Source organism: Macaca nemestrina, chromosome 11 (assembly GCF_043159975.1).
Source record: "Macaca nemestrina isolate mMacNem1 chromosome 11, mMacNem.hap1, whole genome shotgun sequence".
Classification (NCBI taxonomy): Eukaryota; Metazoa; Chordata; class Mammalia; order Primates; family Cercopithecidae; genus Macaca; species Macaca nemestrina.
In genome coordinates this window covers 72,719,949-72,741,889 of record NC_092135.1, presented here as the reverse complement: position 1 = coordinate 72,741,889, position 21,941 = coordinate 72,719,949, and the positions used below count along the sequence as shown (strand labels likewise).

General features: G+C 36.8%; 1 protein-coding gene across 12 annotated transcripts in view; it reads left to right on the top strand.

Moving 5' to 3' along the window:
- LOC105483204 (chimerin 1) overlaps positions 1-21,941 on the top strand; it is a 199,196-nt gene that overhangs the window by 151,252 nt on the left and 26,003 nt on the right. For 8 of the 12 annotated variants that reach the window (XM_071072969.1, XM_011743917.2, XM_071072970.1 and 5 more), the window contains one exon: positions 2,150-2,227. The exons of 1 other annotated variant lie outside the window; for it this stretch is intronic. In XM_071072969.1, coding sequence (XP_070929070.1) covers positions 2,150-2,227 — 78 coding nt within the window. Of the gene's footprint in view, positions 1-1,351; positions 1,395-2,149; positions 2,228-21,941 lie in introns of all 12 variants that reach the window. 3 more of the 12 variants (XM_071072971.1, XM_011743922.2, XM_011743920.3) reach the window with 1 other exon arrangement.

Genomic DNA, 21,941 nt, shown 5'->3' with positions numbered 1-21,941 from the left:
TACATGTGTGATTGTTTTAACTTAGTAACTTGATATCAAACATTGTTGAAGAAAAAAATTTACTGTTCAACTTGCCTTTGGAGCTATTTTTTCTGGTTCCTACTGAGAACTAGTTAAACTTCACTTTAGGCTGTACATGTCTAGAGTCGGTTGGCCTTTATATTTTTAGTCATCATGTGACAAAATAGGTCCAATCTGAAAAGCAATTTAGGCTAGGGAAGGAGACTTTTTCCATTGCATTTCTTCTTGCAGTGGGAGCATTTTATGTCTCATATGAATTATCTAAGTATACAAACTTGTGAAATTGAAACTCCTATGTAAATACATTTTGCCTTTTATTTACTTAGACATAATTTTAGAAGAATAAAAGGGACTAAAGACTCAAGTAAACAAAAATAATTTGAGGATGTTTAGAAAATCAATCATTTGTTATTTTCCATGTCTAGCATATCTTAAGAACCACTTCATGCCCTAATTAAACTAGAATATGCACTGGGCACATACCCCCTGTAGATTATGAAATCTGAGATTAAAGTGTTTACACTATAAATATACTGAATCCATTTAAATGTATAGAGAATTTTAGATGCTTTAAATACAGTGTAACATTGGCATGATTATTGGTTTATTATTATAGCATGAGAAATAGATGATGGGAGGTAGTTAGGGAACAAAAATGGGAAATTTAAGCATCCTGTAGCACCTTAGTGAAAAAATGTGGGTATTGCTCCTAAATCAAGTTGTGCTAAGTCTCTCACCTAGCCACCCTGTTGCTACACCAGCAAACAAAATATATCTGAGTCCTATAAGTAGTTACACTACAACTGGGACCTGTGCAAATAAGGAATTTTTCCCAACTGGCTTCCACTATGACCTGGCCTCAAGCTCTCTGAATAAAAAAAAAAATGTTGAGACTAGAGAATTAAAATAATGGTTTCTTCTATGTAAGTATAGCCCACAACAAAACTACTCGTAATACAGACAAAACTGACCACTCCAAGCTATTAGCAATGTGATATGCATGCTCCTTGTTCTGCATGAAAATAGTACGATACCTAGTTAAATATTTTTCATCAAAATATTCACCAGTTTTTCCTCATCTTTAATAAACTTGGGTTTTGGTTAGCTAACATAATGAGCAAAGGATACAGATTAGCCTTTCATAATTTACGTGGCAGTGGTGCATTATTTCTAAAACCTAGTGCTGTATGTATGTTAATTTTCCTCTGCTTTTAATAGGTTAAAAAAATTCCATTTTGCAGTAATGCATGACTCATTCATTTCTCATTACCTTCCCACTGATTTTTTTTTTTTTTTTTTTTTTTTTTTTTTTTTTTTTGCCTTGAGCCAGCAAGAAACTCTTACATGAGAGGAGGGAGAAACAGAGAGACAGAGTGAGTTGAGGAATACAGTACTTAAATACTGTTGCTTGATTTTCATTGGTTATCTCCTTTCTTACGGTGGCCAGTCTAATGCAGCCTTCCTTGTGAAATCCTTCCCTTCCCCCCACCTTCCCTGCTAGGGGCTTCACAGGGTGTCTGTTGCTAGAAACTGATTGCAGGCAGTATGTAGGCATCTTTCATTCAGAATGGACATTAATATCTTGAATAGAGAAGAAAGCTTTTAGAAATGTATCATTTGTCAAAATTGCATGCCTTTTAAAAAGCGATAGAGAGAGATGCTGAGTGTTTTGTATGTTAGCATCGACTCTTTTTATTTCTGTTCATACTCAAGTTTTTAGAAGCTAGAATATAGATCCCTTTAAGAAAAAAAGGAAGAAAGAAGAATTTGCTGGTTAGTCGACCTCTGTTTAAGAAGTGCTTCATCCTCCTCCTCCACCTCTCCGTGGTGTTTCTCTGCAGCTCTCTGTAGGTTAGGGTTCCGTGCTGCCTGGCAGAATGCTCATGTGTTAGCTGAATAGATTTCATCGACAGACATAGACCACTATAGGTTTTCTTTCCCTGTGAATTCCAAAATGCCATCCAAAGAGTCTTGGTCGGGGAGGAAAACTAATAGGGCTGCAGTTCACAAATCAAAACAAGAGGGCCGTCAGCAAGATTTATTGATAGCAGCCTTGGGAATGAAACTGGGTTCTCCAAAGTCGTCTGTGACAATCTGGCAACCTCTGAAACTCTTTGCTTATTCGCAGTTGACATCACTTGTTAGAAGAGCAACTCTGAAAGAAAACGAGCAAATTCCAAAATATGAAAAGATTCACAATTTCAAGGTAAGAATATTTGCTTTTAGTCTTTTAAGAAATACACATTACTTGCAATATATAATATTAAAGGAATATCTTCTTATGTCTTTTTAAAACTAGGATGACTTGACTAAAATGTTCTTGCTATTTAAGGAGTGAGATGTTTTCAGCCTGATTTTACTTAAGGAATAGCTGAATAAAGCTAATAGAAATCCAACCCCGTTTTTCTCTAATGCTGTTTAATACTGTTTTATCAATGTGTACTCACTGGTAAAAGTCTTGCCCGATATTTAAAAGGTCTCAGTTAATGATGATTTTGGCATTGTTTTTATTTGTGATACAAATGTGTCTGAATACCTCTGTTGGAGATCTTATGAGAGGATTAGATCTTATCTGTGTTTCTGGTAAAGAGCTTTGGATATAAGAGGCATGTGCTATTGCATCTGGATTGAGCAGATGGTTTGCATTTCTCATAGTTTCTGTCTATTCTCCCCTGTTAATGAATTGACCATGATGAAAGGAGGATGGCTACCATGGGACTGTTGATGCTGCTGACACTAGCAGCTTCTCTTCACTTTTTGAGTATTTGCTTTCACCATGTATGCGTGTGTATGTGTAGTTTTTAATTATTGTGTTAATGTGGTTTATCAACTATACTTGAATTTTCTTTCAAGGTGATATGTGTGTTGATTCGAGCTGTATGTAGATCTTGTCTGTATTTATAGCATGATATAAGGCCTTGAATTTCTGTCCTTTGCAATCTAATTCAGAGATTAAACAACGTGAGGTCGTGCATAAGGAGACCCAGTTACATTTAATAGGTAGATGCACTGGCATTTCTACAGTAACTTCCCAATAGTTAGACAACTTTATGATGCGGTTCTTGAGACATGAATGTTCTTAGTTTAGACAAAATATCATTAGGTTTTATTTTAGAAAGGGAATAATTTGGTTTCAAAATGTGATAAAGCTGGAAATCGTGATCTTTCATTTATTTATTAATTTATTCAACATTTACTCAGCACCTATAATGCACCAGGCTCTGAACTAGATAATTTCATTCTACATTTACAATTTATTCTGATTTTTAACACCAGTATTTATTTTACTCAATTGCTAAGTACCAGCACCCCCCCACCCACCCACCCACCCATATGCTCTGCATTTTCCATAGTGAGGAATAGGTTTTTTGTGCTCTTCAGATCATTTTGGGATAAAGGAGAAATTACTTAATAATGTTTCTTAAGTATGTGGGCTATGTAAAAATTGCTAATATTTTAAAATAAATAACATTTTCTTCTTCTTTAAACATATTAAGGACCTTACCTTTCAAGCAATATCTTGATTTAAAATGAAAAAGAGGCAACTTAGTAAATTAAATACCGGATAGAAAACAGATATCATATGTGTCTCTAGCTTTCACTACATCTTTCATTTAGGAACCTAAACAATACATGCAGGCTTCTAGGCCTCAGTTTCTTCTTGCATGATATACAACCTGGTCTGACAGGATTTTTATCAGGAAAATGACCCCAAATAAATCCTTTTGCCAGTATGAAGTTATGCCACAAAAGAAGTCTTTAGGTTACTAATAAAGAAGAAATTATAGGTACACTGTTTAGAAATGGCTGAGATCTTAAATATATCTCCAAAGATGTACTCTGATTTGTTCAGCAAAAACCTACTAAGAATGCCATTTGAGTACTAAGTCAAGTTCCTTACACATACTTTTTATCAATATTGATTAAGAGCAACTAGGAGGTCTATTCAAGAATTTGCATAAACAAACTCTTTTTGTGGTTGTATCTTCCAGTTGTTTCTCAATTTTAACACATGACTTTAATGAATAAATTCTGTATAGCCAGAAAGTTCTGACCCTGCAATCAATTGTGACTCTTAACCTTGGTATCTAAACTGCTTTAAAGATACTTGTGTGTTTTTTTAAGCCTTAAAAAATAGAAAGCTTCTTCATTCTCTGGAGCTGAAAAATGATGAAAACCAGCTTGGACTTTTTAAAAAAGAGTATGCTCAAGAAAGAGCTCATTTTAGACAATAAGTTGCATTACATATTATTTAGAGCTGCTAATAAGGTCAGGAATCTCAGAATTGACTCTTTCCGTTGAAATTACTCTGTTTTTTAAAAATTGTTTCTGTGGGGTGGCATTATAAAAAAAAAAAAGAAAGAAGGGACGAAAGTCATACTTGACTTCCAGGAACATCCCAGACTCTGTGGCAGGCGCAGTTCTCTCCCACACAGACGCTCGCTTAGAAGGTCACTGTGATACACACATCTATATGTGTACAGTTCGGAAATTTATGTGGGGAAAAACCATAGCATTTCCATGATGATAATCATTCATGTGTCCTTGCTGTTAACTATTTTTCTATGGTGGTAAAAGTGTATTCTGTCACAAGCCCACTCACCAAAGCCTCATTTCAAGGTGGTTTTCTTTTTGCTTCTTGAACTGCCTTGTTATGTAATAGTGCTCTGTGGAGTCGAACAGCTGTCAAACCTTATTTCAGGGAGTGAAGCCAAGAATGCCTTCTACCTTTGGTGAAAGCACTCACCAAGGTGAAAGCCAAACAAACCAACTGGACCTAACCTCAGCCTACAGACAGGCGTTTGTTTTTCAGTTTTGGGGTTTTTTTTAGTAGAATAAAACAGAAAGGCTTCCATTTTGCTATGTTATGTAACACAGTCTTTTTTTTTTTTTTTTTCTATTGTTACTTATAAGGATTTGAGAAACCTTCTATCACAAAAAGGATACTTATATCCCTTAGGGAGGTTATTTTACAGATAAATGCACCAAATCCTCTAAAAACTATTACACTAAAAGTTATATACATCAATTAGAGAGAAAATAATTTTAATTGTCCCCTGGATCAACCTCTTAAGAACTATCTCATCCTAATACAACATACGACACACACACACACACACAGAGAACAAAACAAAGCAACCTCTAACATTAAAAATAAAACTCAGGCACCCCTCCAGCAATGATTGTGCCCTGCATTCTGAGGCCTTCTGAGTAAAATGATAAAAGAAGTCCCAACCTTTGCCCTCAGGAGCTTGCTTATTGTATGCACCACCTTGGGCCGATTACTTAATCTCTCTCTACATCGGAAAAATTGAGTTCCCTGTACATGTAGATACATGGTAGCCACTATTTTTGTTACTACAAATACCCCTAAGTGGTTTTTTTTTTCCTGAATCCATACTGACATTTATTTATACTTAAGGGTTCATCTGAATCCTCTTCTTCCTGTCCAGTTGCAGAGATTATGATGTAGAGATTATGATGTGATTGAAAACCTTAGCATGATTGTGGGGGCTGTGCCTAGTTCTCAGGCAGAGTTAGATGTTGCATAAGAATAGCTACATTTGGCCAGGCGCAGTGGCTCATGCCTGTAATCCCAGCACTTTGGGAGGCCGAGGTGGGCAGATCGAAAGGTCAGGAGATTGAGAACATCTTGGCCAACATGGGGAAACCCCGTCTCTACTAAAATACAAAATTAGCCGGGTGTGGTGGCATGCAACTGTAGTCCCAGCTTCTCTGGAGGCTGAGGCAGAAGAATCGTTTGAACCCAGGAGGCGGAGGTTGCAGTGAGCCAAGATCGCATCACTGCACTGGGCATCAAAAGCGAAACTCCATCTCAAAAATAAATAAAAGCTACATTTTTCATGCACTACAGAATACAGTGAAATCCTCTATATTTATTTTACTCTTTTCAAATTAAACTGTTAAATGTTTCGTTTGGTTTGTTGCTTAATTCAGATAGCTCTGTAAAATAAAATCAAGAGCAGGCACAATACAATAACAACAGAAGCTAGGCTACTTAGGCAAATTAAGTAATTAAAAGAAAACAACATTAAGAATTATAGTGAGTAGATACTAAAAATATGAGTTTAATTTTTTTAAGGTAGTCTTGAATTAGTTGTCAATTTTCATTTCAGGTACTTGCATTCTTCATATAAATGAAAGATATGAGATATTATATTAATAGATTTAATGTTGCCAAGATAACAGGCAAACAGTGAATCCTGAAATGTGAATTGATACTGCAATTAAAATAACACTGTCATGTGAACCTTATAATAGTTAATAAAATTACTGATTCAAGACCTACTAGGAAAAAGAGATCATACTGAACCCAGCAATCCTGGCCAACAGACTGGACGCTGTGCGGTCTGATGAACTGAAGGGCGGCAGTGGCCGGCACTCCTGCTGAGGGTAGTCCTTCCTTTCCTCTCAAGGACGTGGGCAAATCCAAGCCCCCTTTGGTCTTTATTTGATTCACATTTATAATAAAATAAATACAAAGTGAATGAACAAATAAAAATAATTTTAATATGAACTGTGAAGTTAAACCACATAGTCTAAGGGTTCTCTTACAGCTCTAAAATTCTCAGATTGAATTATTCCATTTTTCATTAAAATTTTATTGAAGTTCATATAGAGACAAATTTTCAATATGTTGATTTGAAAAGGAACTAAAATTAACTATATATGAAAGAGTATTTAAAACTGTTTATATTAACAGCAGTGAAATGTAATATTCAGAAACAGTACCTGTCACCTCTTTCATATTATCCCCACCAACTCTCACAACACCACACCTTGCCTCCCTCCATTCTTCCTTGCCCTTTCCCCATGTCTGGTAAAATGCCTGTAACTAACAGATGCTCAAGAAGCATTTGATAAATGACTAAATGAGTACACAGTGTGACATGGGAGGGACCTTGGTTGTTGTTACTTGAAAACCTCTTCTCATGACAGCAGGATATTAAACACAAAAATAGATTATTCTATTGATCTTAAGATCTATATTGTTACATTTTCTTTTAATCAGATTTATGTGAGTTTTAAAAATGAAATAAAACCCAAGATACCATCATGTTATCTGATATTTGACTAGAGAATCTATGTATTTTAAATGTTCAGGAATTTTAATAGTGTTTTGAATTAATGGTATTATAAATGAAGGTAAATGCAATATTACAAAATGGAAATGACAATCTAGAATGCTTCATTATGCTCCTGTGGATATGAACAAGGAGTGTCCAACATAAACATTTTAAAGGAATAATGTGAATTATTCCTTGCGTGCGCGCGTGCACACATACACACACACACTCACTCTCTTTCCCCAGTTCTTAATGTGGGCCACTTGCAAGAGAAGACAAAAATAGCGCAGATCAGTATGTAGTGTAGGTTCTGTCTGCCTAAGGCAATCGGACATGGAGAGGACTAATGACGAGAAGCTAGGAAATTGGTCAGAATCATCTTTAAGGTCCCTGTATTTCTGTTGCTGCCTAGTATAGTACATATCTGATGCTGCGGAAGTCAAAAATGACAGCCACTGCTCCGCTTTCCGCTTCTGCCAATGCTGCTGGTGAGGAGGACCACAGAACCTGTGCACTGCCCCTCAGCACTGCGGCCCTCTCGGCCTCACCCTGCCTGGCCTTCTTATAGTTTGTCATGCAGGCTGGGGAACTGGTATGACACCCCGAGTGCAAGTCATTCAGATCATTAAGGTTATCAGAAAGGTTACTACCTGCCACTAATAATCCGAAAAGAAACATTTCACAAGGTTCTTGTTGGTTTGCACATAGTTGCATATACTTCTTTGTAGCTGACTAGAGAATTTAAATTGCTATACTTAAGAGAAACCCATATTATTCTCACAGACCATGGCCCTTTATTCTGGAGATGTTTTATAATCTGTCTTTATTCCCCAAGTTCCAAATTTGGCATCTCTCTATTATACTGCCTCTCTATTATACTGCCCATTATACAACTTACTTAACAGTATGTTTTTAATGTCTTCCATTCAAGCTTTCTACTATATCTTTTTTTAATGTTTTAAATAAGGAAGACATGTTTCGGAAACACCTTCCTTTCTAGCCTCTTGTTTCATGTCCATGTGGGCCCTGAAGAGATTGGCTCTTTCAATATACGTATGAAAAGTTGCTGTTGAACATATTAACTCAATCTTTTCAAAGAAAAATCCCTTAACAGTGTTGAAACATCTTGCCCACAGTATTCTCTAACCTAAAACAAGACTCTCCAGGCTTTCCTAGCATGCATGTACTCCGTTTCCCCCTTGCTCATCCGTTAAGTATTTATCAAGCAGCTGTTGTGTGCAGACCACTCTGTTAGATATAGGAGGAGACACAGTAATATGCAATATATAGTCCTTGACTGCTGGATATATGCAAACTGACTGAAAAGAAAGCAAATGTCAATATAATGGGAATGATCAGAAGGACATAGGAAGGGTTTGGGGCCAGGCACAGTGGCTCATGCCTATAATCCCCACACTTTGGGAGGTCAAGTCAGGAGGATTGCTTGAGCTCAGGAGTCTAAGACCAGCCTGGGCAACATAGAGAGACCTCATCTTTACAAAAAAATTATAAGATTAGCTGGGTATGATATTGTGCACCTGTGGTCCCAGCTACTTAGGAGGCTGAGGTGAGAAGATGGCTTGAACCAGGAGATAGAAGTTGCAGTAAGCTGTGAACACACCACTGCACTCCAGCCTGGGAGACAGAGCAGGACTCCATCTCAAAAAAAAAAAGAAAGAAAGAATGGTTTTATGCATAAATACTGGCAAAATACCTTTAATTTTATGTGCCACATATGTATAATAATGCCATATTCCTCATGGTTCATATACAAATATTTCATATACAAATATAAAAGACATCTCTGCCTGAAATGGAATGACAGTCAGAAGTGAGTATGCAAAGTATAATTCAGCAGAGGGTAGTTTAAACTTTGGGGAGAGATTTTTTTTGTGATAAGAACATGTCACGTGAGATCTACCCTCTTAAATATTTAAGTAAGGCCAGGTGCAGTGGCTTATGCCTATAATCCCAGCACTTTGAGAGCCCGAGATAGGCTAGATCACTTGAGCCTAGGAGTTTGAGACCAGCCTAGGCAACATGGCAAAACTCTGTTTCTATAAAAAATACAAAAATTAGCTGGGTGTGGTGGCACATGCCTGTAGTCCTAGCTACTCAAAAGGCTGAGGCAGGAGGATCGTTGGGGCCCAGGACGTCAAGGCTGCTGTGAGCTGTGATTGTGCCACTGAAAAACAGCCTGGACAATAGAGCAAGACCCTACATCAAAAAAAAAAAAAATCTTTAAGTGCACAACAGAGTATTGTGAAGTAAAGACATAGTGTTGCTCACAAGTTTCTAGAAGGTACTCATCTATTATAACTGAACCTTTATATGCATTGAACAGCAGCTCCCCATTTCTCCCTCTGCCATCCCAGCAACCACTCTCTCTGAGTGTGAATATTATAGATACCTCATATAAGTGGAATCACGCAATATTTGTCCTCCTGTGACTGACTTATTTCACTTAACATCATGTCCTCCAGGTTCATCTCATGGTGTCATATATGGCAGGATTTCCTTTATTAAGGCTGAATACATATTCTATTGTACATATATACCATACTTTCTTTAAGGATATAAATGCATAGGAAAAACACACAATTTTTAAAAGTCATCTCTTACAGTTAACAACATATTCTTGAAAGTCTCTCTGAGAGTAGATTTTAAGTGTTCTCACCACAGAAAATAAGTATGTGAGGTAATACTTACATTAATCAGCTCAATTTAGCCATTTCACAATGTATTTGCATTTCAAAACATCATGTTGTAGACAGTCAATATAATTTGTCAATTAAAAATGAAAAAAATTTTTTAAGTAACCTCTTCTAAAATTTTTTTCTTTTCTTGTTTTTTGTTTTGTTTTGTTTTGTTTTGTTTTGTTTTGTTTTGTTTTTTTGAGACAGTCTCACTCTGTCGCTGAGGCTGGAGTGCAGTGGTGCGATCTTGGCTCACTGCAACCTCTGCCTCCTGGGTTCAAGCAATTCCCCTGTCTCAGCCTCCCTAGTAGCTGGGATTACAGGTGCCTGCCACCACACCCACACCATGTTTTTGTGTTTTTAGTAGAGATGGGGTTTCGCTGGTCTCAAACTCCTGACCTCAGGTGATCTGCCCACCTCAGCCTCCCAAAGTGCTGGGATTACAGGCGTGAACCACTGCACCTGGCCTGTAAAATTCTTAATACTTCAGTTTACATGTTCATACAATAGTCCAACCTTCAGGGGTTGGTTTTTCCCCCATTTGAGATATGTTGCTACTCTAATGCCCCTTCTAATAGTCTCTTCTATCTTATATTCACTCACCCTTTCCAAATTTAACTGAGGATTGGGTAATAATTCTCTTTTGCTTATTTTGTAAGTTAATAGGAGAAATACCATATGTAATATTTCATGTCTGTTTCAAGCCTTGTTTAACTGACAAATTGTGCTATCACACTTCATCTTTTTTGTGACCCACTGTGTCAACATTCCCTAGAGGACAAAGTCTTATTAAGAGTGAGGTTTGGCTGGGCACAGTGGATCACCTGAGGTTGGGAGTTCAAGACCAGCCTGACCAACATGGAGAAACCTTGTCTCTACTAAAAATACAAAATTAGCCGGGTATGGTGATGCTTGCCTGTAATCCCAGCTACTTGGGAGGCTGAGGCAGGAGAATTGTTTAAACCTGTGAGGCGGAGGTTGCCGTGAGCCGAGATCATGCCATTGCACTCCATCCCGGGCAACAAGAGCAAAACTCCATCTCAAAAAAGAAAAAAAAAAGAGTAAGGTTTACCGTGACTGTTAGTAGGATAGTTAAAGCATGTGCCTAAAGAATAACGTACATGTCTTATCATCTTGCCTCAATTATTGTCTATGTTGTCAAGTACTCCATATCTCAGTAAACTTAGTATCATTAGTCAGTGTTCATCATTTGTTATGTAATAGTACATGACACAAAAATACCATTGCCTTCATCAAATATCCCAAAGAATAGAGAATAAAAAAAAAAAATAAGAGATAGAGAATAGAAAAAAAAAAATAGAATCTTTTCTCTTCACTTACTTTTTAACCTATATATTCCACTTCCTTGTACACCAAAGGAAGTGGAATATATAGGTTAAAAAGTAAGTGAAGAGAAAAGATAAGCAATGATTTTTCTTTGTAAATATTTTTGCTACACAAGAACTCCTGGTAGCTGAAAACCACTGTAAATTATTTTTTTGACAAGCAACATACTAATAGATTTTTTTTTTTTCAGTTTTCTAATCGCTCTTCTTAAATTATCTTGAGATTCTTCTGGTTACAAAATAGGAAAACTATAAAGGAAAAGGCCAGTAGCCCAGCAGTTGAAGAACCACTATATCATCAGCTGCTTATTTTCTATATTTTTATGTTCTTTGGGGAGCAAAAATAGAACTGCCGTGTTTTGTAAGATATTATCCAGACTTAAAAATTAAAAGAACACATCTATTTTTAGGTCATAGTAGTCAGAGGTTTGTTGTCACTTTAGGTGATACCCTCCTGTCTTTTGTATTAGAGGTGACGTTTTGGCTATCCGTGTGAATGGATTTCCCCAAATCGGGCCTAAAATATCATATTCCCTTTTTCTCTTTTTAGAACTACCTTTGTTTGGAGCTTCACCTCTTGCATGTGACACAACACTGATCTCTGCTTGTGCTCTGCCTGGTACACATGCCCTTGTTCTTAAAGAGAAGTCCATCTCTAGGGGGCGTGCTAATTTGCTTTGATGGTTGCTGTTACAGCTCATTACTCCACAACTGTATTACTTCAGTGTGTTTTTCTTGATCTGTTACCGTGAATACATTTACTATTTGATGGAACAGTTGAGAGACTTTTATTGCAAGTGTCAGAAAACCCAGCCCACACTGGACTAAGAAAAAAGGAAATTTGTTGTGTCGCATAGTAGAAAAAGTCTAGCATTAATTGAAGATATCCTTTGACTTAGGGGCTTAAAATGCCACTAGAACCCCATCTCCCAACTCTTTCTTCATTTTTAGGCTCCCTCTGGTAAGAAGATGACTGTCAAAATCTTCAGCTCTATATCCTCCCAGATTCTAGTCAGCTTCAAAGACAGACTGTTGGAACAAAGGTTCTGGGCCTGGCAGTCATTGACCAATTATATCATATACCCATCTCTGCACCAGTAGCTCCAGTCAGGAGAAGGGAATGTACTGGCTTAGATCCAGGTCTTCCCCTGCAGCTGGGGAAGAGGTCAGCTCTATATAATTCACATGGATTGGGAGCTTTTATGCAAAAATAAGAAACTTGTTCTGTGTACTGAAAAATAAGCAGTGCCCTCTACAAGATTAAATGTCAAATGAAATCACCCATTGCAACATCTTAGTGAACAGCCTACTGAATATGACAGTGTTAATGTAACACTTTGCTGGGTGAGATGTGCTCATAGAACATGGATTACAGAAGAATCCTGAAGCAGTTCAGTCTGTATAAAGGGGGTTGAAAATTACTGATTAAGTTAATCTTATTTTACATGTGTAGAAACTGAAGCCTAGTGAAGTCACTGGTTGGCACTCACATGAACGAATCAATAGAACCAAGAATATAAACAAAATTTCTACTTTCAGTCATGATGGAAGAACTACATTTACCTTCCCATCTTAAACAACTAGCAAACCAGAAGAAGTATATAAAAACCACAGCCAGACATTGATCAATAGGTAGTATAAAACTGTGATAACTGAAAGAAGGAACACAAAAAAAAATTATCCTTAAGATCACTCTTACTGCTTGGAGGCAGTTCCCAGGCCACAACACATAGAGGGGGAGTCGAACCAGAGTCTTGTGGTCTACCCCAGTTAAGGACAAAGAGATTAGGGTGGGGTTGTGGGGGAGGTGTAAAGCAGCTCATATATATGGGGCAGAGGCTGCCTGAGGAGACAGCTGCACACAAAAAGCATTCTGGAGATCTGCAGAGGAGCCTTCTTGAGTCTTTTGCTGATGACTTACCTGTATATACGTGGGAAGAAACTATTGGGAAACCAGCAGAAAGCAATAGGCTAAACAATGGCTGAAACTCACTGAAGACTGAGACTCATTCTGCCCACTAGTAGAAACAGAAAGAAGTCACAACACATGGAGCATTGGTTAAGACTCTTCAAGAGGGTATCATCTTAGTAGTGTGACCAAAATTAACAGTAGACTAAAGGTTGTAGTGAGGAAGGAAATGGAAGCTGTTTTAAAAAATCCAAATTGAATCTCTAGAGGTGAAAAGTGTATCTGAAATGAAAAATACACTGGATTATATTAACAGCATATTAGACACCACAGAAGAAAAGATTAGTAAACCAGAAAATACAATAATAGAAGTATCCAAGATGAAGAACAGAGAATTAAAAAAAAAAAAAATGAATACAACATCAGTGACCAGTGGGACAATAGCAAGCAGTCTTAACATAAGTGTAATTTGGGTCACAGAAGGAACAGTGATGGGAAACCAGGAGACAGAGCAATTATTTAAAGCCATAGTGACCAAAAATTGTATAAATTTGATGAAAAGTCACAGATCCAAAAGTGCAGTCAACACTAAACAGAAAAAAAATATGGTGAAAGCAACATCAAAGCACATGATAAATTGCTGAAAACCAGTGTTAAGGAGAAAATTGTAAAAGCAGCCAGAGAGAGTGAGAAAATTTGGGGAAAGAACAGTTTTCACTGTAAAGTGATACCAATGGCCCCTGGCTTACAATGGCTCAGCTTATGATTTTGACCTTATGATGGTCTGAAAGCAATATTCATTCAGTACAGTCCTGGATTTAGGATTGGGTTACATCTGGATAAATTCATCATAAATTAAAAATATCACAAGTAGACACCCCACTCTCAACTTATGATATTTTCAACTTATGGTGGGTTTATTGACATGTAACCCCATCATATGTCAAGGAGAATCTATACTTTGCCTCAGCCTAAGAGTCAAGATTGTTCATCCCACACAGTGTATAGAGGATGTCTCTTAGATCTAGAAATTATACATACGTTTGGTTTGTCTTAAGTTTTATTTTCACATTTCAGTTTCATAATGTGTTTATAGTTTTATGGTTTTATAGAATCTTAAATGTGCACACTTACACTCAAGAATATAAATGCACATTTGTTTAAAAGAATAGAAATTATTTTTATACTCTCTTCTCTGTTAATATCTTTAAGGATTACTTTAGTGTAGGACAAATACGTCAACTTTGAGGAAACAAATTCTTTTCCTTTTTCACTGGTACTCACACATCTTACAAAGTTTTTTTTAAAAGCAGTTGGGGGGATGCACATTACATAAAAATAAATAAAGAATGGCAGCAAAATTCTCATCAAAAACTATGCAAGACAATGGAGCTTCATCTTCAAAGAACTGAAGGAAAAGAAACCTATTAACGTTGAATTCTATATCTAGCAAATATATCTTTTAGAGATGAAGATAAAATAAATTTTTATTTTTTAAACAAACAAAAGCTGAGTGAATTCATCACCAGGAGACTGGTACTACAAGAATATTACAGTAAGTTTTTGAGTCAGAAGGCAAATAATATCAGGTGGAAATTTAGAACTATACAAAGGAATAAAGAACACTAGAAATAATAGTAAGCATGGGTAACTTTAAAAGATATTTTTCCTGACTTGGTATCTTTAAAAAATAGTTGACTCTTTAAGGCAAAAATGGTCATATATTATGTAGTTTATACAAGCAAAATGTATGACAACAATAATGTAGAGTAGAGGATGGGGGAAGTGGAAGTATACTTCATGTATAGGATTCTTGTGCATTACATGAAGTGACATAATATTATTTGGAAGTAGACTGCAAGTTAAAAATGTATATTGTAGACTGGGCATGGTGGCCAATGTCTGTAATTCCAGCACTCTGGAAGGCTGAGGCAGGAGGAGTGTTTGAGCCCTGGAGTTCGAGACTAGCCTGAGCAACATGGCAAGACTCCATCTCTATCTAGAAAAGAGAGAGACAAAATTAGCTGGGTATGGTGGCACATGCCTGTGATTCCTACTGCATAAGAGGCTGAGGTGGGAGGATCACTTGAGCCCAGGAGTGTGAGGCTGCAGTGAGCTATGATTGTGCCACTGCACTTCAACCTGGGTGACAGAGTGAGACACTGTCAAAAAAAAAAAAAAAAAAAAAAAAAGATGTGTATGTTCTAGACCTTAGAACAAAACTAAAATTGATATAGTTAAACTAGCAGTGGAGACAAATGGAATCATAAGAAATATGCAGTTAATTCAGAGTATGTAACAGAAAAAAAAAGGAATAAAGGACAAATGGAATGCATAGAAAACATGTTGATAGTTACATTAAATGAAAATGACTCAGACACACCATTAAAAGGCAGAGATTGTCAGGTTGGATAAAAAAGCAAGATCCAGTGATACGCTGTGTACAGGAAACCCACATTAAATATAAAGGGCACAGAGAAGTGAAAGAAAAAGCAAAATTCTCATCAAAAACTATGCAAGACAATGGAGCAACATCTTCAAAGAACTGAGGGAAAAGAAACCTATTAACCTGGAATTCTATATCTAGCAAATAATATGTATATGTAGACAATAATTCAAAGAAAATTGGAGTGACTGTACTTTTTTAAACATAATTTTTAGAACAAGGAATATTGTTAGGAATGAAGAAGGTAAAATTCATCAAGAAGATATAACAGTTTAAAATTTATATGTACCTAATAAAAGGTGCAAAATACATAAAGCAGCAACTGAGCTGAGGGTGAAATAGAGAAATTCACGGTTATAGTTGGAAGTTTCAACTATAACCTGTCTGTCTTCTGTCTCAGTGATATTCAGAAAATTAGAATATAGAAGACTTGAACAACAGTATCAACCAATTTGACCTAATTGATATTTATAGAGTACTCCACTCAACAACAGCAGGATACACATACTTTTCAGGTGAACTGGAAGATTCACCAAGATACACAATATTCTGGACCATAAGACAAATATAGCCATGTGTCATATAACTGTTTCAGTCAACAACTGACCACAGTTATGACAGTGGTCCCATAAGATTATAATACTGTATTTTTACCCTGTCTTTTCTATGTTTAGATACATTTAGATACACAAATACCATTGTGTTACTGTTACATACAGTACAGTACAGTAACATGCTGTACAGGTTTGTAGCCTAGGAGCAATAGGCTAGACCATTGAGCCTAACACATCGTAGGTTTTACCATGTAGATTTTGTGTGAGTACACTCTATAGTGTTCACCTAATGAAGCATTTCTCAGAGAGTGTCCCTACCATTAAGTGACACATGACTGTATCAATAAAGGTAGAAGGGTTAAAATCATACAAAGCATATCCTCCAACCACAACAGAATTAAATTTGAAATCAGTAACAGATATCTGAAAATTTTCCCACATACTTATAAATTAAATAACATACTGCTAAATACATGGGTTGAAGAAGAAATCACAAGATATGTTAGAAAATATTTTGAACTGATTGAAAAGAAAAATACAACATATCAAAATTCGTGGAATGTGACTAAAGTAGTACTTGTCAGGAAATTTATATCATTAAATGCTTATATTTAGAAAGGGGGGGAAAAGGTCTTAAGTCAAAGAGCTAAGCTTCCACCTTAAGAAACTAGAAAAAGAACCAATTAGACCAAGTACTTGAGAAAAGGCAGTATTAAAGGTAAAAGCAGCAATCAGTGAAACAGAAGAAAAACAATTTTTAAAATCCAAGAATGTACTGGGATTTTAAAAAAGGTTTTAACTACATACTTTAATAACTTTCTGTGCATTTTAGTCAGATCTTTTTCTTAGTATATTATAGGAATACTTGCATTCATATTATAATATATGTTAACAGTACTTCTTTAGATGACTACTTTTATAACCAATTCAAAAAGAAATTGAAACCTGGTTGTATGGAAATAATCTATTAATGCAGACTTAACTTCAAAGAATTGTGGATCACATTTTATACACTGGTCTGAGGGTTTTCTGTATGTCAGTGTTCAGTTACCTATCTATAATGTGGGTATAGAGATTTTCTGTCACTCAGCTGTGGAATGTAAGTGGTTTTTACTGCACAACCATTTACTTATTTTCCTATTGTACCTACATAATATAACCTTAGGGGACTGGTATTTCAAAGAGTTGATTTTTACTACTGATATTTGAATACAAACTCATTCATCTAAGTAATGAAGCTAACTTTCTAAGTAGAAGTGTTTTAGGTTATGGCATTTAACATTTTTGAACCTTGAGCGTGATTCACTTTGGAAAGCTATCAGGGGAAAAGAAATTAAAAAGAAAGTTGCTTCTGAAACTTAAAAGAAGCCTAAACATTAAAATTGTGTATTTTATAATACTCTACTCATATTTTGAAATGGAAAGTGTCTTTGAATTAATGGTTATATTTTTTATTATTATACAAACTATACCTTGTAGCATATAATAATCAAAGGATTGCTTTGAGAACTTTGATATTTTCCTGGGTTTCAGATTGGTGGTTCTGTGCGAGGGGCCACTATTTCAGCTCAGCACAGAGCATTGACACCAGAAGTTGTGTTTGTGTTCTAGCATTAATGTGGTTGTTTATGATTCTAAGCAAGTTCTGTGCAAGCTTTGCATTCATTCTGTAATTTTAGATATATTTCTCACTCAAAAACATAGTGGTGATTGGGAATGTATAGATCATAAAGGAAACTTTAAAAAAATTTAAGCTCTGTTAATAAGGCCTATATTGAATTGTGGTGAATGTATTTTTATGAGAATTGATAATTTATTTTTTCTGCACATATTTAAAATATTGTTTTGTATACCAATTAACATAAACCATTTTTATAACATTCATGTGAGAGCAGAACTAAATTACTATATTGCCCTGGTGACTGTCCTACTAATGGTCAGTCTTGTTGTAGTATGACCATATTTTACTAGCTTTTTCCTGTAGTTACTGCTCACAGTTAAAGGGACATCGTTTATTTGTGGTAGGTCAGTGTATGTCTAGTAGGATTTTATGGTATTTCTCTCAATTTTGAACAATTTTCTTACCCTTAAAATTAGGTCACCAATTTTCTGTCATTTGTCATTCTCTTTGAAACGATGCTTCTGTGTTGACTACTTGTGTGGTTAAGTATGTGGCTCAGAAAGACCCTGCACATTCTCCCCCGTGTGACCACCTCTGTAGCAGCTGGTTGTACAGGCCATTAGCACCTGGGCCCCTTCCCCAGCTGCCTAGTGCCTCTGACTCCTGCCTGCTGCTGGCCAGTGGGCATGCCCCTCTATTCCAGGCACTTAGCCTTGGCCAATGCTTAAAGCTATGTTTCAGCAAGTGCCTGATGCATTTCTCCTGCCTTTCCTGCCATGGTCATCAATTACACATCCGTTCGATCAGGACAAGAAGACTAGGAATGGCCAGCATAATGTCAGTGCTTAACTGACATTATCATGGTGATTAACTGAACCAAAACCTTGCTCTTTGTTATAAATTATTACTCCAGAGTTATAGAGTGGTTAGTAGTTTTGACTAGATATAACTAAACAACAAGGCAAGAAGGTATTACCTTGATACTAAAGATACTCCTATAGTAAGTATTCCTCCCAATTTAAGTACTCCTCTATGTATTTCTTGCTAATGATTGTAGCCAGTATTATGTATTTTCTTTTCATGGCATAATAGTATAAATCAAAGTACTTTAAACTGAAGTAGTAAAATTAAGGTTTGATTTCTAAATTCCATATCATATGGACCAAAAAGTTTAAGACCATCTTGGTGAGACAAACATTGGTCACTTAAAAGAGTGCATTCTGGTTACCCTAAACATAAAAATGAGGGAAGAAAAAACTTTGCTGCCCAGCTGCCTGCCTACCTACATTCCTTTTGTTTCGATTTTGTTCATCTGTTCTCTCCCCTCATTGCCCAATAGTGTGCTGGAGAACTGACTCATCATAGTCCCAAATGAGAAGCTGCAGCTGAAATGTCATTGCCACCTTCCCAAGCAAAATTTTATTTCCCATAATGATCATATCACCTCCAACGTGGCTTACATTTGCAGCAAGCTTTTCCTGGCATGCTTCTTGGCTATTTGCATCCATGCTTATTTCTAAAGAGACTGTTTTGACTTGAAAGGAATAATGAAGATTAATGGTGAATTTTTCTTTATCTTCCCATATCATGGATTTCTTTTTCAGTTTCTGTTACTGGCATTCAAACTGGAGATATGAATGCTATAAACATGATGAGAAGCAGGGTGTTTGTTCCCTTGTGTAAGCCAGGATTTTAGTCTGAATAATGGCAGGCCCAACTGAGAATGACTTCAGTTTTTACCTGAGTCATTGCCCAAGAGACACATGACACTTGGCCTGTGCCATATGGGCCCCTCAATAGCCCACCCTCTCCCACCCTGTCCTTTGCAGCCTGCTTCTGACCAATGCCTTCACTGATAAGACTGTACTGGGGATCAATTAATTAATCCAGTCTTTCATCTCTGTTTTCACAGAGAGGTTAATGTGAAAGGAGTTGTTCACAGGTTAAAAGCAACCTCAAATGTCATGGTAATAAAATGGTCTTCTTTCCAGTTGCATAAGGGGGCTTTAAAACTAGTTCATTTTGCCCTTTATTCATTAAAGTGTAATTCATGCCTTATACTCTGTCACTTTCATTTGTCAAGATGGACCAAAAGCTTTGGAGGTGGCCTAGAAAAAAATATGTGGCCCACTTATAAGGTTGCTTTTCTTGGGACCATTTTTGACTTCACTAATAATGTAATATGCTGAAACTGATTGTTCTTTTGAATTATGTCTTATCAGGCACCATACCCAAAGGAATGGATTGCAGATTTCTAGGGGGTGTGGCAATTCTAGGCAAAAGTCGCTCTCTGTTGTGATCTAGAGCTTCAGGCCCAAGCCCCTGCACCCTTGTGAGCCCCTCCAGGCCTTCTTTCCCACATATCCCACCTAGTTCTTCCTTAGCATCCTGCGACACACAAATAGTCTTCAAGATGCAACTTATGGCCTTTTAATTATATTTTGAATGTTCATTACATTCGGATTTCATCATTTTTAAAAGAGGTAATTAAAATACAACAATGTCTAGTAAACAAAATTGTCTGCAGATGTCAGTGCCTGTAGAATTATCTATAGGAAACAGCACCTATTACCATCGTGCTAGATGGTACAGTACAACTGAAAAGCTATTCTAAGTTGTATAATTTGTGCAATTGATTTTTTAAAGATATCTTTTTCTGAGTTGGCAAAGTATGTGATGTAAACATCACCGATCATGTAAAACTGCATATAAAGTGAAACATTTAGATAAAGCATAACCACCCACTTAAAAAGAAAATATTCATCACTTTTTCTTTAATGTGCTTGACGCTGGCTGGTATAGTATGATTTTATAATGTATCACCCAAAAAGGAAACTTGCTTTCATGTCCAGCAACCCTTCTCTGAATTCCTGGCCAGTTTTAGCTCTAGTTCCTATTCCCCACTTTGCCAAAACTCCTCATTTGCTCCACAACTGAACTTACTTCCTGATTCTCAGAGATTGTAGACTGCCAGGCATGAATTCCTGTAGCTTTCTGACCCCAGGCCCCACCACCAGTCCTGCAGAGTCCAGCCCTCTCTCCTCTTACCCTCTTCCCTTCCAACTCAGGGAGGAGGAAAGTGATTTTCCTTGTATTCAAACCTAATTGCTCTGCCCTGGATTCTGTCTCCAACATTTGACTTCTCCAGAGCCTTGCTCCATCAGTGACCCTCTCTTTCTTATGAGTCAGCCTTCCCTTTCCCTTCCACAGTCCTCCCCACCTCACTTCCAAACCAGTTTCTCTACTTTTGTACCTCTGTTAATGTCATTCTGCCCCAGTCACCAGACCTTAAACCCTAACAGACCAGTGTCTTTCCCTCTCCATTGCCTCTGATTCAATTGGTTACCAAGCCCTATTGATTCTGCCTCCTAAATAACTCCAGTTTGTCCCTTTTTCTCAGTCAGCAGTGCCCGAATTCAGATCCATATCGTCCGTTGTCTGGGTGACTGCCATAGCACCACCCTACCTAGTCTGTCTTCCCTCAGCCTTGTCCCCTTCACCGTGTCACTCTCCTTAACGATCCTCAGTGGCTCTGTATTGTTCACTGGACAGAATACAAATCTGTAGGCGTTGAAAAGGCCCTGTCTGCCTCTCCTGTCTCCTGCCAGGACAGTCGTTTCCACTCCACCCAGACTGAACTTCCTTGCAGTTCTCTAAACACCACATTGTTTCTCTCATGCCTTGTATCTTTGCTTTTCAACTCGGGACTTAGCTCACGGGGTGCATCTCTTCCCAGCTTCTCTCACACTTTGCAAATACTTTGATTTAGAGTATTTTCACACCGTGTTTAATAGGAGAAACCCCTTTTTATTTTTGTGTAGGCCATCATTTAATAAATGTTTATGAATGAATAAAAATGACTAATTAATGAATAAAATCAGTATTTGTTTTGATGACCTTTAGGGGAATAAAAAAAGACTCAAAGGCTACAGTAATCAACTTTTTACAACTATAATCCAGTGTCATAGAGTCATAAAGGTTACAGAACAAAGGAAACTTGAGATATATGGATTTTAGATATAAAAATTCTAGTGAGTTTTAGATATAAAAATTCAAAAGGGAATCCAGTTAAGCCCTGTTATACAAATACAGTTTTGTAAGCTGCTGGTTCTGCAAGGCCTATTTCTAGAACGTTTTCATGGAGAGCTACATAAGCTACCTTCTAAACGATTTAAAAAAAAAACCCAGCCTCAAATGACTCAGGATGCCTTCATTAAAAAGCTGCCCAAGAATGAACTGTAAATAAGTAACAATCTCCTA